The 25,870-nt window shown below is 39.2% G+C and overlaps 10 protein-coding genes across 10 annotated transcripts; 6 read left to right on the top strand and 4 right to left on the bottom strand.

Moving 5' to 3' along the window:
* The first annotated feature begins 438 nt into the window (after positions 1-438).
* SOCG_04191 (TATA-binding protein) lies at positions 439-2,375 on the top strand. The gene is made up of 3 exons (XM_013165033.1): positions 439-758; positions 1,011-1,332; positions 1,388-2,375. The coding sequence occupies exons 1-3, from the start codon at positions 553-555 to the stop codon at positions 1,556-1,558; spliced, it is 699 nt and encodes a 232-aa protein (XP_013020487.1). The 5' UTR covers positions 439-552; the 3' UTR covers positions 1,559-2,375.
* Positions 2,376-2,702: 327 nt separating this feature from the next.
* Positions 2,703-4,217, top strand: SOCG_04192 (uncharacterized protein). Its single transcript, XM_013165034.1, has one exon. The coding sequence runs from the start codon at positions 2,919-2,921 to the stop codon at positions 3,945-3,947; it is 1,029 nt and encodes a 342-aa protein (XP_013020488.1). The 5' UTR covers positions 2,703-2,918; the 3' UTR covers positions 3,948-4,217.
* SOCG_04193 (uncharacterized protein) lies at positions 4,134-8,067 on the bottom strand. Its single transcript, XM_013165035.1, has one exon. It carries the CDS (start codon positions 7,667-7,669, stop codon positions 4,337-4,339), a length of 3,333 nt encoding a protein of 1,110 aa, XP_013020489.1. The 5' UTR covers positions 7,670-8,067; the 3' UTR covers positions 4,134-4,336.
* Positions 8,068-8,238: 171 nt separating this feature from the next.
* SOCG_04194 (rho family GTPase Rho2) lies at positions 8,239-10,344 on the top strand. The gene is made up of 9 exons (XM_013165036.1): positions 8,239-8,331; positions 8,393-8,639; positions 8,680-8,758; positions 8,821-8,826; positions 8,869-8,907; positions 8,950-8,990; positions 9,039-9,057; positions 9,130-9,222; positions 9,297-10,344. The coding sequence occupies exons 2-9, from the start codon at positions 8,614-8,616 to the stop codon at positions 9,594-9,596; spliced, it is 603 nt and encodes a 200-aa protein (XP_013020490.1). The 5' UTR covers positions 8,239-8,331; positions 8,393-8,613; the 3' UTR covers positions 9,597-10,344.
* SOCG_04195 (mRNA export factor Srp2) lies at positions 9,597-12,328 on the bottom strand. Its single transcript, XM_013165037.1, has 6 exons — positions 12,193-12,328; positions 11,926-12,148; positions 11,656-11,725; positions 11,529-11,602; positions 11,377-11,476; positions 9,597-11,324 (listed from the first exon to the last, which is right to left on the bottom strand). Exons 1-6 carry the CDS (start codon positions 12,233-12,235, stop codon positions 10,788-10,790), a joined length of 1,047 nt encoding a protein of 348 aa, XP_013020491.1. The 5' UTR covers positions 12,236-12,328; the 3' UTR covers positions 9,597-10,787.
* Positions 12,329-12,682: 354 nt separating this feature from the next.
* Positions 12,683-14,317, bottom strand: SOCG_04196 (dihydroorotase Ura2). Its single transcript, XM_013165038.1, has 2 exons — positions 13,867-14,317; positions 12,683-13,800 (listed from the first exon to the last, which is right to left on the bottom strand). Exons 1-2 carry the CDS (start codon positions 13,981-13,983, stop codon positions 12,892-12,894), a joined length of 1,026 nt encoding a protein of 341 aa, XP_013020492.1. The 5' UTR covers positions 13,984-14,317; the 3' UTR covers positions 12,683-12,891.
* Positions 14,318-14,404: 87 nt separating this feature from the next.
* SOCG_04197 (tRNA dihydrouridine synthase Dus3) lies at positions 14,405-16,797 on the top strand. Its single transcript, XM_013165039.1, has 2 exons — positions 14,405-14,541; positions 14,586-16,797. Exons 1-2 carry the CDS (start codon positions 14,501-14,503, stop codon positions 16,447-16,449), a joined length of 1,905 nt encoding a protein of 634 aa, XP_013020493.1. The 5' UTR covers positions 14,405-14,500; the 3' UTR covers positions 16,450-16,797.
* SOCG_04198 (transcription factor Sfp1) lies at positions 16,756-19,223 on the bottom strand. The gene has a single exon (XM_013165040.1). The coding sequence runs from the start codon at positions 18,495-18,497 to the stop codon at positions 17,136-17,138; it is 1,362 nt and encodes a 453-aa protein (XP_013020494.1). The 5' UTR covers positions 18,498-19,223; the 3' UTR covers positions 16,756-17,135.
* A 2,378-nt stretch (positions 19,224-21,601) lies between these two features.
* SOCG_04199 (3-isopropylmalate dehydratase Leu2) lies at positions 21,602-24,403 on the top strand. Its single transcript, XM_013165041.1, has one exon. It carries the CDS (start codon positions 22,023-22,025, stop codon positions 24,291-24,293), a length of 2,271 nt encoding a protein of 756 aa, XP_013020495.1. The 5' UTR covers positions 21,602-22,022; the 3' UTR covers positions 24,294-24,403.
* Positions 24,404-24,700: 297 nt separating this feature from the next.
* SOCG_04200 (bcap family protein) lies at positions 24,701-25,804 on the top strand. The gene is made up of 2 exons (XM_013165042.1): positions 24,701-24,927; positions 25,153-25,804. The coding sequence occupies exons 1-2, from the start codon at positions 24,772-24,774 to the stop codon at positions 25,561-25,563; spliced, it is 567 nt and encodes a 188-aa protein (XP_013020496.1). The 5' UTR covers positions 24,701-24,771; the 3' UTR covers positions 25,564-25,804.
* Positions 25,805-25,870: the final 66 nt, after the last annotated feature.

Genomic DNA, 25,870 nt, shown 5'->3' with positions numbered 1-25,870 from the left:
AGGCTACCGCGTTATACTACGGTAACGCTAAAACACTTAGTGATATTTATCGCAGACTCATTAGGACTGTTCAAGCCGCATTACATAATCGTTTCTTTCTTCTGCAGGAGAGCTCAAGGCCACAGTGTCATGCAGCCGCCAGCAACCAACAACACCTAAAAAAATGAGCATTTTAGAAGGGAACACACCCTGAAATTTGTGGAGCTTTCTCAAACGGATTCATATTCAAAGTCTACCTCGTATCTCCTGTAGTTCTTTTTGAAAAAACATAGAAAATGGACTCTATCCAAGAAACTCAAACTTCATAACTAAAAATATACAAATGCGAAGAAAATAATGTATAAAAACGAGTGCTTAAATCTGATTCGCAAATTTTGTATAGTTATCTGCCACTGAACACGATTGTTACATACATAGAAACCCTAACCCTGGAAAATTCTGGTTTATATAAATGGGACGGCCTCCCCTTACCGCTAGGGTTTCCAGTAGGGTGGGATAACGCAAACCAGTGAGTAATATTATAGATTGTTAGATCAATTTTGTGCGAAGAAAATGGATTTTGCTTTACCCACCACGGCCTCCCAAGCGAGTGCTTTTATGAACAATTCTTCTTTAGCGTTCCCTGTTTTACCAGCAAATAACAACAACGAGACGGTTGATGACACGGCGGATTCCGGTGAGGCAGAAGTAGCGAAGACTGAAGGTGTTTCAGGAATTGTTCCAACACTTCAGAACATTGTTGCTACTGTTAACTTAGAGTAAGTCGTGCCTTCTTGGATAGGGAACTGGCCCACCATTAGTCTCGTAGTTGCGGGAGTTTTTTTAAGACGACCTGTGTTTCCAATGCTAGGGACATAAGAGATGTTTCAGAAATGGAAAGACATAGATGGTTGTCTTATTAGATATTTCTTGCAGCGATGACTGATGACGATGGTGGGTCACTGTTGCAACAGTTCCATGAGCGTTTTGATAGACAATCTAATTATGATTTACTAATACTTATACTATAGCTGTCGTCTTGATCTCAAAACTATTGCCCTTCATGCACGTAATGCAGAATATAATCCCAAGCGTTTTGCAGCTGTCATTATGCGTATTCGTGAACCCAAATCTACTGCTTTGATCTTTGCTTCCGGTAAAATGGTTGTTCTGGGTGGTAAGTCCGAAGATGATTCCAAGTTGGCATCTCGGAAGTACGCTCGTATCATTCAGAAGCTTGGGTTCAACGCAAAGTTTACCGACTTTAAGATTCAAAATATTGTCGGTAGTTGTGATGTGAAGTTTCCAATCCGCTTAGAAGGCTTGGCTTATTCTCACGGAACTTTCTCATCCGTATGTAGTCTTAGTTGTCATTTTGCAGCCAGACCGTACTAACAATTGTAAACAGTATGAGCCTGAATTATTTCCGGGTCTGATTTATCGTATGGTTAAACCCAAGGTGGTTTTACTGATTTTCGTATCTGGTAAAATCGTCCTGACGGGTGCCAAGGTGCGAGAAGAAATTTACCAAGCTTTTGAGGCTATCTATCCTGTACTCTCGGAATTCCGCAAACATTGAAACCGATGACGAGTATTTAATATTTAAGAAAAGTGTTGCCAGAAATCCATCCTTTGGAATGACACTATGTTAATTTCATTGGTTGTTATGAAGTATTTGTGGATTCGCGCATGGCAAAAAAAAAAGACTGAAATCTGCATGCCGCTAGTCGTCTATGATTATATCTAATGACTGGCTATTGTGATTTTAAGCAAAATGTTTTTCAAAAAGTCTATCTCGTTTCCAGACGGTGTATGCGATGGTAACTATTGAAAATGTGCTTGAAGATATCTCTTAGTCTTTTTTTCGGTGAATGAGTTTACACCGTTTTTCCAGACTCTTGTAAACAAGAAAGAAGGGATTGGTTCGTTAAGGGCAAACCTGATAAATCTTGAAAAAAAAAACATCTTACCGATGATATTGTTAAATTTTAAACATTTTTGGCAGCACATAGCGATTAGCTGCGTTTTGATGATGATTATGATACGCAAGTATATACATTTCTGCCCTTGTGGCAAACGGATCTTTGTGGGTTCTCTATTAATTTACTGAGACTGAAGAAGTCAAGGGCGAAGGACATTATGGTATCGAGACTATTGCTTCCAAGCTCATCTTTAATGTGCGCAGATTTTTAGCAGGAGGTAATTTCTTTAGGGTTATTACCAAATGTCTATGCAACTTGACTTGAGACAGACAGACATCTTGCTGCAAGTGTTGTTCTGCTTGTTGCTTTGTAAGGTTCCTATTGATGATTCTTGTAATAGTAAATAATAGTTAAATAATGAAATAAAAAAAGGAAATAGTGAATAATTAATACAATTATTGGAAATTTGAAGGAGTTGTCTGTGAAGCAGTCAGTATATAGTTTTATAAATGTAAGCTGTTATAAAATTTAGTACATAGCATAGTCAAGACATACACCGTTAAACTAGTTATACAATTGAAATAATCTTATATCAATGACTGTTAGCAGGGGGTAGTAAATCTTAAGTTAAGAAAGAATTTGTTACAGAAACTTAGGATTATTAATTTTGACACCATTCCGAATCTAACTAGGAAACTTACTAATATATCTTCTTTTACTAGTCTATAAAGTAACTGAAACACGTTTTATTAAGCTACATAAGCGAACAAATTTTATATTCCACAATCCTTTCAGATTTAACGGAGAAATTTACGAAGATAGTAAAACAAAGCAAAGTGTAATAGTGAGTACGAACCATTACGCAAATTGTCGTCCAGGAATGATATGCTTCATGAGGTGAAGTTCGTTCATAAGTTCTAAGTACTCCAACAATTGGGACTTATCTAAATGTATAAGTGAGAATTCCTAGAATCTTACTTCGCGATTAATTAATTTTTTTTACGAACTGAAGGTTTGATGGCGTTTGAGCCGGATTCTGCTATTTCTGCAGGGAATGAACTAGAAGAGCATTTAAATTATTTGCTATATTCTCCAGAAAAAGATGTACTGAAAAGAGAACATCTAGTAGTTGGGAACTATTCGGAGCAAGGGGAACCATGGGCAAAGAAACTTAAAGGTGAGGATTCTACAGCATGGCCTTCTGATCACACTGAACACCATGTCCGAGAAGTAGATATAGAGGAACAGGATCCAAAGAAGAGTGTTTCAGATGTATTGAATTCGTCTTACAAAAGAGGAGCTGACGAACCATTACTATCTGAAGTTGCATCTAGTTGGTATATGAGAAAAACGTCTGAAACTAGTTCGCATACAGAGAAAATTGAGAAAGCTATAGCTGACTTGTTAGAAGGCGAAGACCAAGAGACTTCTTTGCAACAAGTGGCAATACAGCTTGCTACCTCAAAGTACGAAAAATACCATGTTCTATTCCCTGAAGAAGCTTTACGGGATCCATCAGAACTATGTGATTTGTTGAAGAAAGTTTTAGTAAATTCTGTCCAAAGTTCCATGGAGTCGGGAAGTCAACCCTTTTTTCAGTTACGACAAGCCATCAATGGCAATCTTATTGTGAGCACTATTCAGACGACTCCTCTGTATTCGCAGAATATATTGGACTCTTCACCTGCTTTGCATGAGGAAGCCTCCATTCTGTCAAACAGTGTGCCTGTTCCAGAGTCAGCGTCTTTGGAAGGTCCTTTCCAATGGATCCGGAACAATGAGCAAACAAAACTGAACGGTTTCACTGCGGAAGAAGACGATGACTTGATCGAAAATCCTCTCGGAGTAATAGAAGAAGAATCACATACTTCTGAAAATCCCAATGTTAACACAAATATCAAAACGGATAATGACACAATTCCTTTTTACGCCGAAGATGAAAACTGGAGGAATAAGTTCTTAGCTGCATATTCAGGTGAGGATAGTTTACCTTCCATTGAAGATATTCCTCCTAGTTCTGAGTCACTACCTCCGCTTTTTGAATGATACTGTTTCGACTGATGTAGGTCATTTATTTTGTAATTAAATGGCAGGATTTTGAGTTATTTACAATTGGACTCATCGTCTATATGGAGTTGCTATCTCTCAGTTTACTTTCTATTTATTTTATAACCGGTTACACACGAAGCTTTCTACTATATTAGTTTTAACTAGACACAAACAACGTCATTTCTTACGGTAATAGGAAAAATATGGATCTACATAATTTTGTAGAACGTAAAAATTAATATTATTAAATGACTTTTGTTTCACCAATACAAGAAACAAACTGAATCCTTGCATTAGTTTAAAACCAACATAATTTAACAACCAAAACAAGGGAATAACAAACAACATAACAAATATCAAGGAGGTCAATCAATATCATCCTTTATTTACCCATGTGTATTGCCTGCGCGTGGAGCATCTGTTGTCAAACTATTTGGAGTAAAAGCGCCCAGCGCTGAACTCCATGGGCCACTAGAGAGCGGATTGTAAAACGAGGTATTGTTAGGTGAATTCCAGGTTGAATAATTCAAAGACTTTACATATCCTTGGCTTCCTCGTCTGGTCAATCCGTCATAGGACGCACCCAGCGCCGGGTTTTGAGATAAAACTGTATCAGAATTTTCATCTAACAATGCACGACTACCCATTCTTTCTTCCTTAAGTGTCTTCTTCATTAATAGCGAGTTGCTTTGACTCGGCCGCCGAATAGGCGTGGGTTTGGTACGCATGGGGGTCGGAGATCCTAATCCTAAGGCTTCTGTTCCGAAAGATCCCATCAATGTTTCTTTCGATGTAGCCATGTCCATGTTAGATGCATGGTCTCCTGGCACACTGTTCAGCTCTGGTGGATTGTGTTGAGCGTTTGAAACCAAATTCAACCTTGATAACAATGGTGGAGTATTGCTTGTAGAAAGCTTCCTACTTAAAGGGGATATAGAGTTTGGAAAACCAGAATAATGCATAGAAGCCTGTCTGCCTAGCGAATTACGAGTGCCGGGGCCCAAACCAAAAGAACCGTGATTATTTAAATTATTTAAAAGAGAGACAGGAGAGTATAGACCATTAGAATTACGGCCGGGATTCAGCAAATTCGGATTACCGGTACTAAATTGCCTTGATCTTCCGTTATTATCTATACAAAGAGAGCTATTAGGTATATTAAGCGGAGAAGAATAAGAAGAAGAGGATACAAAACTTGGGGAAGGTGTCAATCTTTCTGGAAGCAAAGAAGGGTTCTGATATGTCGGATTAGGCTGAGGCGTTCCAAAAGGAAGAGTATTCATTTGTCTTAATTGTGTTGGGTGTAAGTTTGGCGTAGTAGATGAAGCACCGGAAGGGGAAAGGTGTGGCTCTTTTTGCGTATAAGCATTCGGTAAGTTTTGAGGAAGAAAAGAAGGCTGACTAGCAATGTTGATGACATCTTCTTTTGAAGGTGCGAAAAATGCAGCTATTTTAGCTTCACGTAATCTCTGCTCCGCTTCTTCTAACTCCTTCGCACGTGCAATCGATAGACGTTCCTGCTCTTCTTTGCTTCGCCGTCTTTCTTCTTCTTCAAGTTCTTTTTTACGAAGTTTTTCTTCCTCTAATTTTTGCAAATGCAACTGCTGTTCCCGTAAAGCGTTCTGCCTTTCCTCTTCTTGCTGCTTTTTTAATTTTTTCTCCTGCTCTTTCTGTTTCTGACGTTCTTCTGCTTCAATTCTCCGTCTCTCCTCTTTTCTCTGCCGTTCCAACTCTTGCAGCCGTTTCTTTTCTTCCTTCTTCAAACGCTGTTCTTCCTTTCGTTTGCGAGCTTCTTCAGCCTTTTTAGCTTCCGCGGCCTTCTGAGCAGTCTCTTCAGCTAATCGTTCAGCTTCACGTTTTTGCCGTTCTTCTTCTTTGGCAAGTTTCTGCTGTTTCTTTTTGTCCCTCTTTCTCTCTTTTTCCTTTAATTTCCTAAGCTCTCGTTCTTGTTTCCGTCGATTTTCTTCCTCTATTTCTTCAAGAAGTTTTGCCTGCCGTTGTTGAGCAACCCTTTCCCGATAAGCTTGTAACACTCTCTGCTCAAAAAGTCTAGCAGCGAAAATTTGAAACATTCTCCTTCCTTCTTCCATCCTCTGTTCATCGGTCATCAGGTCAAGTTCATCTTCATCTTCCTCCTCTATATCTTCATCCTCTTCCTCTTCGTTTTCATCGTACTCTATAGCGTTATCATATAGTTCCGGCTCATGGAAGGTACTATTATCCTCACGTTGCATACGACGTTCGGCTAATTGCTCCATCATTTCAATGAACTTTTTGCCATCGTTTTTTAACAAATCGTCAGCAACGGTCAAAATACCACCCTTAACAGTAAGACTACTTCCGAAATTATATAAATCTGCATGATAGCTATTTTTTTCATGATATCGAGAAGGATCCATAGGTGTATAAGGGAGTTTTTCTACCTGGTTTGCATCAACATCTATTGAATCAAATTGTTCAGTAAAAGCAGAAACCCTTCTACCGATGGAGAGTTCTTGACCATCTTTTGTAGAGGCATTGGTTTGGTGAGAACTGTCTTCCTCTATATTTCCCTCCGGGGTTTCCGATTCTATTTGGAAACCAGCATCTTTTTCTGATTCTCCGTTGTCAATAACTTCATTTATTTCAACGTTGGGCGGAGATGCTATAGGGGAGGTAATCTCATCGAGTGCTTTAGAATTTTGCATCAAAGCACGATTACGTTGAATATTTGCATATTGCTCCAATTCCTCATAGTAAGCATCATACAATACCTCCAGTTCTTCCTCTATTGCAAGACGTTTTCTGCCACATACAGAGCAAGAACAAGAATACTTTTGTTGCTCTTTCATTTTTTGCAAAACAGCTTCCTTCTCTACTTTAACAAGTGATCTCCTTTCAATTTCACTAAGAGACAACCAAAATTCACGAATTTGTTCACGTTCTTCGGTATTAGAGGCTGCCCAAATCTTATCTTTGGATTTACCAAATTCAGTATTTGAAAAAGATGAAAACGAATGCTGATCTGTATTGTCATAGCAAGATTGGTCCTGACTAGGTAAATCATCCTGCACATTTGCCTGTGAATCAATGGACTCAGTCGTAACCGGATTCGCGTTTTTAGATTTCTTCTTCTTCTTTTTTTTCTTTTTTGAAGATGTGGATGTAGGGAGAGGCATGATAGGTTCTATCGGAGGAAAGGGTGACAGGTTATTTTGTACAGAATTTGCGGACATATTGGAAGACGAAGCAGCTTCCTCTAAAGTTGGAAAATGGATGGGAAATTCTGCCTCATCAACTATATGAGAAGAAGAAATAATACATTCATCAGAAGGTTCAGCGGCTGCATTTGACTCCAATGTAAATTGCCAGTCTGTCGATGAAATAGCATTCATGTCATCCAGCGATGGATAATACTGCGAAGATCCATTAGGAGAAGCCGTAAAATTGCTTTCAATATTCCTCCTATATTCCATATATTCTTTATCCTTTTCGGCCATCAACTTGTCTAAGGCTGGATGCATAGAAAGCTGCTCGATCTTGCTAAGCCCTTCATCTTCAGACATACCAGGCGCGGCAGCAGAAGTCTCTGCTTGCTTTTTTGCTTTCTGCCTCTTCTTCTTTTTGTTCCGTTTTTTTGCATTTGCCGCCGGGTTTGATACAGGAAGTAGAAGATCCTTAAAGCTTGGAGGCTGTATCCCTGCATTCAGTGCCTCAATACACAGCTCTCGACTACCCATGGCACAAAGACAAATGAGTTTTCTTTTCGCTCTCCTTCTTTTAAGAAATCCTCAAACAACTAAACCGGTGCAATACTATACTTTTGCGGATAACTAAAGGAAGAGCGCGTAGGTTTTACTTTTAAAATTTAAGGGGAAGATCCAAACTATTCTTTTAACAAAGAGGACCCAATCATGTGTCAATCTAGACGATATTTATAAAGAAATTCCTGGTTTTCCAACACTTCCCAGTACTACCTCAAAATCGCTCCTGCTCGAGTACCAACTCCTCGTATTTGTTCTAGCACTAGAAAAACCGTTATCTTTTTCTAATACAGTACTTGTCGAATCCTTTCAGATTCAATGCTAGCGAAAGCGAAAAGTGAGGATATTGTTCAGTGCCAAAGTGGTTGAATTTCTTTTAAGGAAACATAACGAATAGAACCTGCTTTCGCCTATAACTATACAGATTGATCCCAATGAGTATATACTGAGTCGTTCGGGTACGGTACAAATTTTAGGAACAAAAATTAATGTACGGAAACAGTTTTAAGCAAACAGAAGATAGTAATGTGTGCTTCACTAAAAGTCGTAGTTCGTAATACGTCTTTCTTCTTCCATGGTTGATGACCTACGAAACCAATCCTAAGCATATTCTGGTTTCATCTCAATATCTCTGCAAGGTAAGTAGAATGAATTGTACCTGTTGTTGAAATTATAAATAATGTCTAACTTTTGAAATAGTCCTTACTACGTGGTTGTTTTCACTTGGACACGTACTTAGAAGAGAACAGTACCTTAGGAGTCTTAGGATTGTCTAAGTTCATTCTAAGAAGTAGAAAGAAACAAACATACGACAAGATATAAGCCGATCTGTTGTTTTGTGTCGGACTTGCCCAGAATTGAGCTAGATTTCATTTACATTCGTTTTACTTCGTTCTTTTGCATATTAGATAACTCGTCCCATGCTCCAATCTCAGTCTATTCGGAGGTATATGAAAATTAAGATGTTAATAACTAACTGATATAAGAAAATTAGTCGTTGTTGGTGATGGTGCGTGTGGAAAAACCTCTCTACTGTCGGTATTCACTTTAGGTTATTTCCCTACGGTATGTGTGGCTTTAGTTCATTCAATAATTTTATATTCGTTTTACTAATGACTAATCTTTAGGAATATGTATGGTTTTTGTCCTACGTTCTTCATTAACACGAATATCAGGTTCCTACAGTGTTTGAGAATTATGTTTCGGACTGTAGAGTAAGTCATTCTTGTTTCTACGTTTATTAACTTTTCTTTTAGGTGGATGGAAAGTCTGTTCAACTAGCTTTATGGGATACAGCGTAAGTCTTTTTGTATTACTATATTTTCTGATACTAACAAAGAATTAGTGGTCAAGAGGAATACGAAGTATGTACTCCGTATAATTAGCAAACTAGTTTTTATTATTCAATATTTGTAATCAGAAGCTAACCTATGAAGCGATTACGCCCAATGTCTTACGCCAAAGCACACATCATTCTTATAGGTTTTGCTATTGATTCTCCGGATTCCTTGGAAAATGTTTCTACGAAGGTAAGTAATTTCATCGTTACTGTTTTTAGTTTTATTATTATTATTATTATTATTCATATCTAATACGCGTACAGTGGATTGAAGAAGTTAATACACTTTGCCCTAATATACCCTTCATTCTCGTTGGTATGAAGGCGGATTTAAGAACTGATCCAGGCGCCATCGAAGAAATGCGACGGCGAAATCAAAATTTTGTTAAACCACAACAAGCTGAAATTGTTGCACAGAGAATTGGCGCAAGGAAGTATATGGAGTGTTCTTCTTTAACCGGAGATGGTGTAGATGATGTTTTCGAAGCTGCTACTCGAGCTGCCTTGACGGTACGGGATTTGGAAACGGATAAAAGCTCTACAAAATGCTGTATTATTGCTTAATGATGTTCCTTTTATCTTAATCCTATTTTTATTACAATAATAATGGCTCTGCAGTATGTTCACAGTCGTTGAATCTTTGAAGCTTTGTCACGTTTTTCCTTCTCCCTTGACCTTTGCTTCACTTCCCGTCTCCTTATTTCTCACACTTCGCATCATCGAGCCTATTTATTTTTAGTTCTTTTTACATTGTGGTTACTCTTTTTCTTCTCCCTCCTGTTTTCGTTTGTTTTCCTTTTATCTTTTGCATTTTCCCTTTCGTGTTGTCGAATTCTTATTATATGCTTCGTTAAAAACCTCGTCTTTAACCAACTATTTCGTTCTTTCTTCTTTTTTTTTTTTTTTTCGAGCATTTCAATTTTATGTATGTAACCAACAAATATTTGGTCATTAGTATACACACGTACTTTCTTTTTGCATTTGGCAGCGATTTCATTAAGATGTGAGTCATACGCTATCATTAATTCGGAAAAATTGATTAGCTCTAATTTGCAAACGATGATTAATTAAGTCTGCTTTCGAATCTATCTTATAGTATGTGCTGTTCGAAAAATGGTTGTGAGTCTTTATTGGATGCCGAAAGGGATGTATTCTAAGATTCAAATCACTAAAAAAGTTCTGCACGAATTCTAAATCTTGTCTTAGATGTGCGTCTTTCGGTCATATATATAATATATTCTACGTTACAAAAAGATTATAAACAATGTCAATAGCAGTAGTCAATGAAGTTGGTGATATGTACAAATGGTAACAGATTCTAGAATCGTAAATTCTTAATACCCATTGCAATTTAAATAATCTCCATGAAGAATTCACTCGCCCGATGTATAATTATATTCCAAAATTTATTATCGATTCAATAGAAAGAACGAAAACGAGACGCAGCATGCAACATACACTAGATAATAAAAACTTATAATATCGTAACAAATGTGTAAAGTAGAGAAGTAGAAAGAACGTTCAGCAAAATGAGTGACCAGACTTGAATATTCCAATACAAAAGATAAGATATGGTATAAAAATACTATACGAATAAAATATTACGACATAATCCACGATCACTTCCAGTGAAACATCCGATGTTCTAACCACAAGAGAAGATAAATTCATGCTCAATATAAGGATATCAGAACAACAAGTAGGAATACTATAGTGTATCACAAATGATTTTGAAATGAAACCAATTCTCTAACTTCACCACTCAGCAGCAACTTGACCTTCACCAGCTTCAGCAGGGACAGAGTTAGCAGACTCTCCAGGATAGCTTGGAGCGTCATTAGATTGCTGCATTTCAGAAGTGGGTGCAGGTGGGTATGAATTATAATCGTCCGCATATCTGGGTGAACGGCTGCGTTCACGACGGGGAGAAGGACTACGTTCATAAGCATCACGGCCATATTCTTCATCACGGGCAGGATAATCATCACGGCGAGGGCGGTAAGAAGAATCATCACGACGAGGGCGGTACTCGTCCGCTCTTGGTCTGCGGTAGTCGTCACGTCGGGGGCCACGTCTGAAATCGTCGCGTCCTCTATAATCTTCGCGGCCTCCACGACGGAAATCACGACCGCCACCTCTGGGAATATAACGACGATCGTCATCTCTGGCAGGGCGATAGGTATCGCGACGAGCAAATCCTCCTCTGCGGTTGTCCATAGGGAAACGACGACGAGGAGGAGGGGACCTAGAGCGGAAACCTGGGCCTTCGGGGAGAGGCTCATTGGGAGCATTCTTTTCATTCTGTTAGTATTTTACAACTGATAAACTATGACTTAGTACGTACAGGATCTTCACGCAAAGCAATTGCGGTACCCTTGATTTCTTCTCCATTTAGATTTGTAAGAGCATTTCTCATGTCATCTTCAGTTGAGAATTCAACGACACTATTCATGGTCAGTTATTTAATATAACAAGTGATTAATTAATTTAGCATACCCAGAACCAGGATTTTGACGGTGAGCATCAGTAAATGTTGGTTCACCAGCTTGTCTCATTACATCCTTTAAGTCCTTAATATATTCAGTTAATAATTTTTCCGTTAAACATTGACTATAAACCTTACCTGCCAGCTAACTTCTTCAGATAAGTTTTCAACAATTAGACGATAACCAGTACGACGTGGACGGGGGTATCTATACATGTTAGAAATTGCTAATTCATTATAAAAGAAAAAATATTAGGGAAAGAAATCACGAAGCTTGATCGTATGGACAAACCAAGGTCTGTGAATCTTTTCAGGAATACAAGAGGTTCAACGAAAACTAGCACAAGGCTGAAGTAATCCATGTTGTATCATTTTATGATAATGATAGAAAAAATTTATAGTACTTACTTAGCAGCAGCAGGTTCACGGAAATTTTCTCTCCTTTTTCTTTCACCACGAGCAGGTTCTACAACAATTTGACTGCCCATAAACTCTTTTCCTTGAAAATCATTCACTATATCCCGAGCATCACGAGCGTCTTCAAGCTCAATGAATCCAAAACCGTTCATAACTTTGCAGTCAAGGATTTGGCCATAGCCTTTAAAGAAGTCCTCCACATCCTCACGAACAGCTAGAAAATGGTTAATTTTAATCTATTTATTGAATTATACTTACCTTGAGGGGGAATACGCCCTATAAACAATCTAGTTTCCGACATCTTTTACTTTCGTGTAGTCCGTGTTGAGATGGTAAAGGACAACTAAGCGTCGTTGGTGCCCCTGCACACCGAAGCTGGTATACAGCTTCGGTGTATGTAATATTGGGAAAGTTATAGAAATAATTACAGTTTTACATCATTTACATAATGAATGCTTACTTTCCTATATTCTTTTCTCCCGAATAAAAATCAAATTAAGAACTAAAGCTGATAGTAGTGTCGATTTAAGGAAAGTCTTTCATGAAGAAATTACATTTAAAAAGTCTTGAAAGAACATAGAAAGTTGTTAACTTACTTTCCTTTCTTAGAGTTTAAATGTTTCTTACTCAAGTTTATTTAGCAATGAGTAAGATCAAAGTAGATTCAAATAAGGTGTAATGCTATTAAGGTGATGCCAATGGTTTCATTTTTATCTTTGAGCTTTCGATCAACAAGTTAAACTTTTGATGAGACTTATAAAGATTAATATTTTTATTTTTGAAATGAATATTAGCTTTAGGAGAAAGAGCATACGCAGTTGTTTGAAAAGTAAATAGTCTATTATCTACTTCAGATGTTTTACCAACAACTCAATAAACATTGAAAACCATTAAAACCATCAAGCTAAGCCGGATAGCAATAGTCACAGGAAGGCACTCTTTAAGTAATTTTGCCGTTTATAAAGTGCTGTTTTCCCAACGACATTGCCAATTCGAAGTCTCTCGAGGACGGAAAGGTACTAAACAGTCATCAACTAAATGTGGAATGGTGAAAGGATTCTTCTCCAGCACTAGTAAGGGTGCTGATTCTTCAATGGGAACATTATAAAAATCTCTACCAAATTTACAAGCAAAATCTTGTAAAGCGTTCAAGCATCCTTCCTTGTCAAAGATATCTGCCAAATAAGATGCTTCAAATGCTTGAGTGAAAACTCCAGCGGCAGGAGGCGTCTTCTCTTTCGAAGATTGAGGATGAGGAGCTGAGTCTGATCCAAAGAAAAACTTTGGGTTTCTACTAGTAGCTGCCTTAACTAAAGCTAAACGATCCTTTTCCGTTTTCGCTACAGGCTTGCAGAAACAATGGGGATCTTTTTCCCAATCTTTATGAGTTATGTACATGTGATGAGCAGTAATGGTACCAGCAACAGTCGGTCCACATTGTAATACAGCTTCAATAGCCGCTTCGGTACTGCAATGCTCGAGAACAATCTTCAAATTGGGGAATCGTTTGTGTAAGTCTAATAAAGTAGGCAAAAATTTTGGTTCAGCATGAAATACATCATCACTGGTTGAAGCAGGGACTTCTCCGTGAATATTTAAAATCATTCCAGTTTCTTCCATGGCTGCAAATGTTGCATAGAAAGGCTCGTAACTTTCTACACCGTTGTCGGAATTAGTCGTGGCGCCTTTGGGATACGATTTAACTCCGCGAACTCCACGTTTACTGGCATCGTAGATGACTTCCGGTGTAATCTCTTGAGAAAGGTACAAGGACATTAAGTATTTTGTTTTAGGATCCAACCGTTCGATTTCTTCTTTATACTTCAAACAAGCATCTACCGTTGTAATAGGAGGAACAAGATTTGGCTATTAATTTCAATTAGCATTTTATTTCAACTCCATCACGCTTTCAAACACTTTCAGTCGACATACCATAACGTAAGCTACAGAAACACCTCCTTGATTAACAGTAGGAACCACATGCTTCATCATTTCTCCATCGCGGAGATGAACATGCATGTCTGCAAGGCCAGGTAATCTCAAACTCATATTTTTGCAACAACAGGATGCTTTTTCACAAGTCGCTTGGTGGATGATGAGCTCTTGGTTGGACGAACTGGAAGGTGTTTTGGTCCACCCCAAAGCAATAAGAAGTGATACAAACCTTCACTTTTCTAGCAAAGTTTATAAAATTTTCCTTCATTTTGTCTTTCGACCTGAATGGTGTTAGGCAATCCTTCAAGGCTAGCCACAATTTTGGTAACACAAGAAATCCCAATCGTCTCCATCATTTTACAACTATGACTGAACCGAACCTATTAGAAACTTCAAAACCAAGCTCAGTAGTTTCATATTTACATTGATTATACACTTAAAAAAACATCCTATTATTTACAAAACTTTTCTACATTTTAACGATCTCTCGCTGTATAATTTTATTTTTTTTGTGCATCCTTTCATAGCACGCTATACAATGCTGAATCTTAACAGTATAGCCTGAAGTTTTAATTTTAGCAAAGAAGCCATTTCCAACAGAAGCAGCACTGTCTTTTAATCTGCTTAAAACATGTCGGATCCACACTCTGGAGTTGCTCCTATTCGTGAAGAGTACGTGAAAAGGATGTTGAATGCAATTGCTAACCCCATATCAGATTCCTTGCTAAACCGGAGCAAGCAGAGAAAAAGCGCAAAACTAAAGAACGTGGACAAAACAAAAAGAGAAGTAAAGTCTCTGTACGAGAAGACAACGCATTGTGTCCTGCGATTTCTGTTGGAAAGGAGTGTCCATTTCAAAATAACTGTAAATTTGGTCACGATGTAGAAGTTTATCTTTCCCAGAAGGAACCTGATTTGGGTGAAAAATGCGTGAATTTTGAAACTTATGGCGTTTGTCCTGCAGGGTATAAGTGTCGATGGTTATCAGGTCACGTAAAAGTTAATGAAGACGGCAAGCATGAGCTGGTTAAAAAGCCAGACAGCAAGTTTGGGCTTACTATGTTGAATGCCGTTGACAAGACGGTCCAAAAAAAGCTTCGTACAAAGCAATTGGATTTGAGTAAAGCCGAAAGAATGATTTCTATTGTACTTGGAGAAGAGAAGCCACAAGCTAACAACCAAAATACCCAGGACTCGGTGAGTTCTGAGACCAGTGGTAAAAGTGATCGAATTCCAGATCAGGCATTTCCCGATAATAACGATTCCAAGAACAATGGTAAGAAAGACGAGCCAAAACCTCAAGCTTCGGAAACCCCGCAAAAACAGGATGAAGACAAAGGAGATAAAAAAGTATCCATGGAAGAAATCCACAAACAAGCTCGCTCTGACGTCCTTTTACCAACATTGCGACCTCAAGAAAAAAGAAGAATTGACTGGAGAGGCAGAAAGATTCTTGCCCCTTTAACAACTGTTGGCAATCCTCCTTTTCGTCGACTTTGCGGATCTTTGGGAGCAGATACCTTTTACACTGAAATGGCGATGTGCCACCCTTTGATGCAAGGTCATCAGCCAGAATGGGCTCTTGTTCGTGGTATTAATACGGAACGGGAAATGATGCCTAGTGGGAGAAAAGGAATATTGGGTATTCAGTTAGCTTGCTCAAAGCTTTGGCAAGGTGTAAAGACGGCTCAGGTTATTTCTGAGAACTGCGATGGAGTAGATTTTTTGGATTTGAACTGCGGTTGTCCCATTGACCTCGTTTTTCGACAAGGAGCTGGATCCTCTTTGTTGGAGAGCCCTAGTCGTCTTATTCGAAACTTACAGGGTATTGATGCTATTTCTGGTACCATCCCTACAACAGTCAAGCTTCGTACGGGAAATCGTGAGGATCATCCCGTTGTGAATAGGCTTTTGAGTCGTATTCATCAAGAAACGAATACTTCTGCTGCCGTACTACACGGACGATCTCGTCAGCAAAGATATTCTAAATTAGCAAACTGGGAATACGTTAAGGATTGTGCTTCTAATGTTCGCGGATTGAACGAAGGAATTGACGATTTACCCGAAGGAAGCCTTCGTACACAGCCTATGGCTTTCATTGGAAATGGTGATTGCTATAGTTGGGAGGATTGGTATGAGGGTATGGATACGGGTGTTGACACGATTATGGTTGCCCGTGGTGCACTCGTGAAACCTTGGATTTTTGAAGAGATCGACGCTCGACAATATATTGACAAATCATCAACCCAACGTTTAGAAATCTTGCAGGAATATTGTAATAATGGATTACAATATTGGGGTTCAGACGCGCAAGGTATCAATACAACAAGAAGATTCTTTTTGGAATTTATGAGTTTCTTTCATCGTTATACCCCCATCGCATTATATGAAGTTGCGAGACCAAGATTGAATCAGCGACCTCCCCTTTACAATGCCAGAGATGAAATGGAAGGCATGCTTGCGAGCACGAATGTCAATGACTGGGTTAAGCTCAGTGAAAGATTTTTGGGACCCACGCCTTCCAAATTCAACTTTACTCCTAAACATAAAAGTAACAGTGTAGAAGAAGCAGAAGGTTAAAACTCTCTTTTTGACAAATGGACAAAAAAAGGTTGGTTACATGTACACTAGGGTGAACTGATATAATATGGCTATGCATTTTACTTTGGTATTTAAAAGAGTCCAATTTATGGAAAAAAGAAAAAGAAAGTAATTGGATCTTTAGGAAAGCAGACGGTTGGTTTTATACATAAACAAAATACAAAATAGTGAAGTAACTGTGTATTAGACATGGATTCATTGCAGTAAACCGGATGGTTTCAAATGTTGGTCTTGAATATCATAAATCATTGAATATTACTCTCAATGAATCTAAATTTGGACAAGTCAGCTAAAAAAAAAAACAAAAACCTTTCTATTCATTAACATAAACTTCTAAAGCATAAATAAGCTCTAAAAATTATTTTAACCCAGTAAAACCCGAAAACTATATTAAAAATTATTAAAATCAAACAAAAGCAACGAAAACAAATTATAAAACCTCAAATCGCAGGATATGACAATACTTAACAGTAATGATTAAATAAAAAGAAAATATTGGTAGTTTACATTTACCAAAAAATTGAGTACCAACGCGATATGGCCATATCTAAGTCATAAAAGAATGTTCGGTATATAAAGCAGAACTGAATATATCAGATGATGCAAATTAAATATTAAATACCTCGTAAATATAATGAAGATAAATAGCATATGCATGGCAAAGATTATGCATCTCGCATAAAACTCATTTGGACCTCGCGTTGAGCTTGGGCCATAGAAACCTGTAGGTGGCTATGAGCTCGATGGTATTTTAAACCATTTAAATTCTTGTAGCGCTTATTGCAAGTATCACATCGATAAGGCTTATTTTCTACAACAAAACCCTGATGAGGGACTGGTGTTGGAGTAGGTGTAGTGATGGGGGAACAATGGCCATGAAGTTTGTGATATTTAAGACCATTTTGATTTTTGTAAGCTTTGTCACAATTAGGGACAGGACATTTGTAAGGTTTATCGACGACAACCAGACTTGAACCAGGAGAATCTATGGTCATGGGAGATTCGGAAGAATCTGGGGAAGTTGAACGTTGTTTTTTTAACGGCACCGGCCACTCGAAATCTTTACTAGAATTTTTTATGAAGGGAGAACTAGGAGCGGTGTTCGTAGCGGCAGGAGCAACAACCTCGGGAGGAGTGGGGGACATAACATTATCGGGGAAAGGTTCTGAATGGACGGTATTCGGGGTATCAGGACGGGTATCGGGGTGGAAAGAGAAAACATCATGACCATAGTGGAAAGGGGGAAGGAAAGCCGACTCGGGATCAGTTTTTTGATTAATACCAAACATATTGTAGCGATTACCGCTGCCGATATCCATGTTAAAGCTCATATCACTGAGCGGAGAACTAGCATCATCCATAACCATGGACTCGGGAAGATGTGTTGGGGTAGAGACAGGCTCATTTTGCATGGAGCTCTCTTCGGCGAGGTCCGGGTTCGCAGCGGTTGCAGCAGCAGCGGCATCAGCAGGCACAACGACGGAGACGCGATAAGGGCCGTTGGTACCTTCGTTTGCAGGGAAAGCAAAGGGCATAACGGCGGAATTGTCGAAAAGAGGAGAGGAATCCATTTGATCGGCCAAGTCGTGCATACGAATGCGCTCTCGTTGTTTAAGAGCCTGTGTGTTGTTGCGGTTTAAATGGTTTGCGACGGTAGCGGAGTTACTATTATCGAGAGATGAGGATAGATTCACATCAGAGGGGAGAACGGCATGTTGTTCCTCGTAATGATGAATGAGTTGATGAAGATCGTCGAGATTTTTTCCACAGCAATTGAAGTTGCGGCAAAAAGCCTCCTCGAGACGGTTGGGATACATGGTGGAAAAGTCATCGGAAGGGCGATGTTGCTCGGAATAGGAGGTGGCGGATGGAATTGCGTCTCGAAGCCAGGCATGTCCAGAGAAGCTGTTTCCAAAAGATTGTGGGCTATAACCAAAAGGAGTAGCCTGTGGACTGGCAAAAGAGTTGCCAGCACTAGGAGCGTTATGATGGGAGGGTTTATTTATCGGTAATGCGAGAGAGGGCATTGTAAAGATAAACTTTTTTTTTTTAGAAAGGGGAAACAACACAACACAGCAGAAAAAAAAAAGGAAAAAACAATAACGTCAGAATACCAAAAAGACACCAAAAATAAAATAACTATAAAAAAAGAAACCCAAAAATAGAAAAAAGGACAATAGGGAAATAAATATCACACCGGGGGATATTGGGATCCGAGTATCCAAAGAAAAGAAACCAAACAAAAAAATAAAAAGAGAAAAGAAAAACCAACGAGGAAACCAGAAAGGCACAAGTCTAAACAGAGAAATTTAAATACAAGTTCAAGAAAAGAACTTGTGTGAGTTTTGAAAGAAACAACCAATCAAAAAATCAAAAAAAAAAGAAGAATGAATGATGGATCGCTCGTTATATGAAAGAAACGACCACACACAATCGACAACCCACAATGAACAATGAACAAAGAATCGACAATGACAAAAATCCCTTTCAGAAGCGAAAAGTTGAATGGAAATCAATGGGACACTGTTTCGTATTGTGTTTCTATGTAAGGATATACAAAGAAAGATATATAGGAATATATATATATATCTCTCTAGAATTGAAGATTGGGAGAACAAAGAGGTGTACAACAATACAAGTAAAAAGGAGAAAACGGGTTTTCAAAGCCAATTGCTTATTCCAAAGTGATTTCGGTTCAAAGGCTCCTCCTCCTTAAGCCTTCAAATAGCAATGGTACTAATAGTCGGTAGTGGTGGTAGGTAGAAAGGAAATGGGAATTTGAGCGAGGGACCGTAGGCGGGAAACCAGCGTTTAAGTACTCCTCCGGTTGCGTGGATAAGGTGAGGTAGGACACCCGACGTAACAAGTAGTTGGGTAACAAGAGACAAAGTAACAAACCAAAGTGGACAAAGCGTACGGGTAATAAGCTGTCAATCAAAAAGGCAATGTAATAGCGACAGCCAATGAGAGTAAGTGTGGCTTTCACGACGAAGAGACAGACAACCAATGACAGATGAGTAAGTCGCCACGGTTGATCGGAGAAAGTGCTTGAACCGTCTCCTTACCACTGGAGGTTCCGGATAAGAGCCAATCACAAAAGAGGAAAGGAGGGGTTCAGAGAGTAGCTATTCGCGAGACCGACAAAGCCAGATAGAGATTCGATGAAGGTTGTCCTTGACAAGGTTTAACGAGTTGGAGAGAGACCAGCCGTAAAGTGGCGATATCCGATGGACTAGACAAGCCTAAAGAGGGTTGTCTATGTGGGATGACTAAGTAGGAACGGAGGGAGGGTGAGAGAGAGAGAGAGAGAGATGAAACACTGCTTCAGTCGGTCGATGCCTGGGTGGGTTTAAGAGGTTGATTGAATATTTTTGCAATTAATTATTGAATGAAATTGTAAAAAGCAGTCGAATCAAGTTTGCTACAACTCTGTTCCACCGAGTTTGTTCTGTTTGAACTATTCAATTTGTGGGAGGATAGTTTTCTCGAATGTGTCTTTTGTTTACGCACAAAAGGTAGGCTGTGTGGGAAGAAAGGGCCTTTGTAATGGTTGGAAAGATCAAGTGACAAACGATATGGATTGAGAAGGAACCACTCGACTAGGTCGGGTCGGGTCGGGTCTACTAGTGGTGGAGGGCTAAACAGAGGAAGGATGAGAAAAAGTCGGCCGCTGTTGAGTGAGTGAGTGAGTGAATGTTAACAGAGGGAGGAGTAGCAGGTAGCAGGTCTAAGAAGCAAAATGCAGAAAAAAAAATTAGAAAAGAAAAAAGAAATCGATAAAAAATGGGGAACTTGAAATGAAGAGGTCAAATCAAATCAAATCAACAACAACCGTTTATAAGAGGAAATAAGAAATCTAGTCGAATCGTAGTACTTACTTTGCTTTGCCTTGTTTTACTACTGTTCCAACTATGATGAAGTAATTGCAATTTGCGATTCCAAAAAGAATCAAATAATAAAATAATGCGAAAAAGGTATCCAAAAAAAACGAATTTGCAAAAAAAAAAAAAAAGTGTAAACCGGAAATTGAAATTAGCTTTTGCTTCAAGTTGATCTTTTTCTTCTTTGTTGCCCTTTATATGATTCCAACCCAACAAACATTCAAACGATTCTTTCAATCCATTTCATCATGCATCAACACTCAACTCTAGAAGGCCAAACATACGGTTGGCCCTTGCATTCTTCCATCATCCCATCCGTCGTCCTCACTTCCATCATTCGTCTTTTCGCGCTTTTGTCAAGTGGCCTTGTTTTGCCACTAAACGTCTTACCTTGCTATACTATGCTTCCTTTCCATCCTCTATGTCAAGTTTATACACATAGCGCAGCAGCTTTCAAAGAATGACTTCATGGGAATCATCGCTTCGGCCTTGAATCCGTCAGCAGAGCAGCCTTTTACTAATTGGAGGTTCCCGTCTATTTTTTTTGGTTTGTTTTTTTTTTAAAAAATAAAAATAAAAATCAATGGATGATGACAAAGGAAATCTCTTTTCAACGTTGTATGACTCAACGCCATGCCCCAGCCAAACCAGCCTTTACCTACACATCTACCGACAGTCTTCCTCCCACCGGTGGCTGTTTTTGTCACTGTTTCACAAGGTTTCCCAGGTCACAATTCTTCTTAGCTTATACGACTCGCTTCCATTAACGAATTTTCTCTAATTGCTTTGATTGACATGATTGGCTGGTTTCTAAATTCGAATTTCGGCAACATCTAGCTAGTTTTCGTCTCAAGTAACACGGTCGGTTTTTCTTGTCATTCTTTTCTTTTTTTTTTCCAATTGTCCATCAAGTTTTATAAAATAAAAATAAAAAAAAAAAAATAGTTCTTTTTCATCTGTATTGAAAAAAAAATCTTCTATATAAATTTGGTTCTCCTCTCCTCAAGTACCTCCCTTTCTTTACCTGTTAACCAACCCCCACCGTATTACCAAATCTCACCTACCTACCCACCTGCTCTTTTCCTAAGTAAAAATCAAACTAACAACCTCATACGTAGGCTAACGCTGGCTCCTTTTTCCTCCCTCCATTACGTTGTCATTCTTTATTCCTCTCTATTCTTCCCTTACGCGATCTTACAAATCTTTAAGTGGCATTATTAGTCATCGGTAAATTCATCGCTACTATATCTTATCAAGTGCCAATCAGTTGCCTTGCAATTCGACCGTTTATTCTTCAAGAGATCGCCGCCATCTCGAGTCGCCGACAACCAAACACCTACAGTTTTTTTTTGGTCTTATATAAGCGGTGGTTTGGTCTGCTTAATTATAAAAACAGAAGGATCCTTCTACTTTTTCTTCTTCTTCTTTCTCCATATTCTCCGTTCGACTTTTTGGACCTTTTACTTTTTTTTTTATTTTTTTTTCTTCTTTAGTTTGCGTTTTTCTTCTTATTAGTTGAAACGCCTTTTATAATTTTGAAAGGTCCTCATTGTTTAACACTTTCTTTTCCTCTTCTCTTTTAATTTTTATATTGCATTTTTCCTCGGTTTCTATATTCTTTGAGCTTATTTGTTGTTTTTTTTTTCCTCTGTTATAAGACTCAATTGAAATATGAATAGTACCCCGAAAACCCTTTACGACAAGGTTTTTGATAGCCACGTTGTCGACAGTCAAGAAGATGGCACCTGTTTACTTTACATCGATCGTCATTTGATCCACGAGGTCACCTCACCTCAGGCTTTTGAAGGTCTTCGCACCGCCGGTAGGAAAGCCCGTCGTCCTGAATTGGCCTTGGCTACCGTAGATCATAATATCCCAACTGATTCCCGTAAAGATTTGAAGGATCTCGAATCCTTTATCCATCAACCCGATTCCCGTACTCAAGTTCTGGCCTTGGAACACAACATCAAGGAATTTGGTTTGAGTTATTTTGGTATGACCGATCGTCGTCAAGGTATTGTTCACGTTATCGGTCCTGAACAAGGTTTCACCCTTCCCGCTACCACCTTGGTTTGTGGTGACTCTCACACTTCCACCCATGGCGCCTTTGGTGCTTTGGCTTTTGGTATCGGTACCAGTGAAGTCGAACATGTTTTGGCTACTCAAACTATCTTACAACGCAAGAGCAAGAATATGCGTATCCACGTTAGCGGTACCCTCCCCGAAGGTATCGCCTCTAAAGATTTAATGTTGCATATCATCGGTGTAATCGGTACAGCTGGTGGTACTGGTTGCGTCATCGAATTTTGCGGTGAAGCAATTGAGGCTCTCAGTATGGAAGCTCGTATGTCCATGTGTAACATGTCCATCGAAGCCGGTGCCCGTGCTGGTATGATTGCTCCTGACGAAACTACCTTTGAGTATGTCAAGAACCGTCCCTTGGCTCCCAAGGGCGATGATTGGGAACAAGCCGTCGCCTACTGGAAGACTTTGAGTTCTGACAAGGGCGCTAAATATGACATTGAGGTCGAAATCAATGCTGCTGATATTTTGCCCACTGTTACTTGGGGTACTTCTCCTCAAGATGTCATCGCCGTTAACGACACCGTCCCTGATCCCTCCAAGGTTACCGACGCTGTTCGCGCCACCTCTATCCAACATTCTTTGGAATACATGGGTCTTGAACCCAATACTCCTATTACTTCTTATCCCTTGGACAAAATCTTCATTGGTTCTTGCACGAATTCTCGTATCGAAGATTTGCGTCTCGCCGCTGCTGTCGTCAAGGGTCGTAAGATTGCTAGCAATATTAAGCATGCCATGGTTGTCCCTGGCTCTGGTTTGGTCAAGAAGATGGCCGAATCTGAAGGTTTGGACCAAGTCTTTATTGAAGCTGGTTTTGACTGGCGTGAAGCTGGTTGTTCCATGTGTCTCGGTATGAACCCCGATCAATTGAAACCTTATGAGCGCTGTGCTTCCACTTCCAACCGTAACTTCGAAGGTCGTCAAGGTGCCAAGGGTCGTACTCATCTTGTTAGCCCTGCCATGGCTGCTGCCGCCGCCATTAAGGGATACCTCTGCAACGTCAGAGAATTCTTTGGTGATGCTACCACCGGATCCCCTACCGTCATTACCAACAGAAACTATGATGCTTCCCATGATTTCGGCAGTGTAATTTCCCTTTCTGTGGATGATGCCACTGATGCTGTTACGGATTCCGCTGGTGTGGGCACAACCGTTGCTGGTGGTCCTGGCGCCGCTACCGCTGGTATTCCCAAGTTTACCGTCGTTTCCGGTATTGCTGCTCCTTTACCCATTTCAAATGTCGATACTGACAAGATCATTCCCAAGCAATTTTTGAAGACAATCAAGCGTACCGGTCTTGGTAAGTTTGCATTTTACGAAATTCGCTATGACTCTGATGGTAATGAATTGCCTGAATTTGTTTTGAACCGTGAACCCTACCGTGGTGCCAGCATTTTAGTTGCTCATGAAAACTTTGGATGTGGTAGCTCACGTGAACATGCCCCTTGGGCTTTGAATGATTTTGGCATTCGTGTTGTCATAGCTCCTTCTTTTGCTGATATCTTCTTCAATAACTGTTTTAAGAATGGTATGTTGCCTATTCCCTTGCCTTTTGAACAAGTGAATGAATTAATGGCCGCCGCCGAAAAGGAGTTGCAATTTACTGTTGACTTGACCAACCAAGTCATTCGCTACGACGATAAGGAAATTAAGTTTGAAGTTGAGCCCTTCCGCAAGCATTGTTTGATTAATGGACTCGATGACATTGGTTTGACCTTGCAAAAGGCACCAAAGATTGACGCTTTTGAAGCTGCCAGAGAAGAGAATTTCCCTTGGATGAATATCAAACGTAGCCGTGCTCGTCTTAGTCCTTCTCGACCCAAGCAATCTACTACTGGAGGTAATAATGATTGGTAAAATGCCGAATATTTGAGATTTTGAAGATTGAGGATTCTTTCCCGTTAGACGTTTTCGCTATGTTTTTTAATTATTGTTTGTATAGAAATCTTTGTATAATAAAGTACAGGTTAATGTTATGTTAGAGTCCCTTCTAATTAGTATTGACGAGTAGAGAACGCAGGTGCAAATAGTAAGAGTAGCTGTGAGTTGGCGTTCTTGAGCGACCAATGCATTCTTAGCCAAGTATCGTAGCCAACGATGGCATATCTGATATTTAGAACTTTGAAAGTGAAAGCAAGAGCTTTTGCGATTCCAACTTTCTATGACCCTAGATCATCTAAATCTGGTGTTTTATTGAATATTTTTACGAGCTCTTTCATTGCTCGCTAAGCTTACGTCATGAGGTAAAGGAGAGCAAGGGAAGGGAATCCTGAAGGAATTTCCAGTCATCCTTTACCAAAGCCAAATTCTTTTTGGAATAGGATAAATCGCCAAAATGACGATCTATTATATGATTGTTTTTATTTTACTGATGCTAGAAATAGTATCATTTGTGATACTTAGCTTGCCCTTGCCTTTGAAGGTAAGAAAAGCTATTCTGAACACCATCAGTCACTCTCCTATTGCTGGTAAGATAGAGCATACTTTAAAGGTAAGTACGAATAAAGGGGATGGGAGTCCAAAAGCACGCCCATCTATTCGAGGCACTTATCGTTTCCATGAGTGACTTTGAATTTTGGGTCCGTGAGGTCGAAATGACAGATTTTTCTTTAAAGTAAGACGACGAGTCATTGGAAACCCTGAGTTTGTTGAGAAAGATTAAGACTTCCCTGTATCCCTTCTCTGTATGGTCTTATACTAACGGACATGCGTGTAGATTATGATCATCTGTATCTTAATCTTGTTCTCTGACTCCGTTCGTAGAGTCGTTCGTATGAACACGGAATTTGAAATGTCTGGTATCGCTGCCGGTTCCGTTGAAAATGCCCGTGCTGGATTCAAGGCTGGTCAATTTTATGCTCAAAGAAACTTGTATCTTTGTGGATCTGCTTTGTTTCTTTCTTTAGTCGTCAACCGTTACTACCTTTCCCTCAAAAGCTTGATTGCTACAGAAGAAAAACTTGAAGCCCTTCAAACTGAAGTCAAAGCCAGTAAGTCTGACTCAAAATCTTTAGAAGAACTTGATACGTTGCGCTCGAAGCTTGAAAGCCGTGACAAAGAGTATGCTACTTTAGCTGATAAATATGCTGAAGCTACCAAGACCTTGGAGAAAAAGAAAGATATTTAAGTAAGGTTCCATTAATAACTTAATGTTTCTTCTTGTCTCGTTTTGAAGCCTTTTCTTGCATGGCTAGATTTGTCATCAAATCGAACTTATAATCTCTACTTTGGTCGGTATTCTACATTTGTTGTTCATTTTAATTGAATAATCTAGTTTGATATATTACATTGATCTATTTAAACGCTCTATAGTAGTTACAATTTGAACTCACATAATTGAATGAATAAAGCTTTTCATCCATCCCCCATCACTATCATGTTTAAATGGTATGAAGTTATATTTTTATTTTTAGAAATTTTAGAAATTAATTTTG

The sequence above is a fragment of the Schizosaccharomyces octosporus genome, assembly GCF_000150505.1.
Source record: "Schizosaccharomyces octosporus yFS286 unplaced genomic scaffold supercont6.3, whole genome shotgun sequence".
Taxonomy (NCBI): Eukaryota; Fungi; Ascomycota; class Schizosaccharomycetes; order Schizosaccharomycetales; family Schizosaccharomycetaceae; genus Schizosaccharomyces; species Schizosaccharomyces octosporus.
The sequence above is the reverse complement of the archived record's forward strand: the minus strand, read 5'-3'. Positions and strand labels throughout refer to the sequence as shown.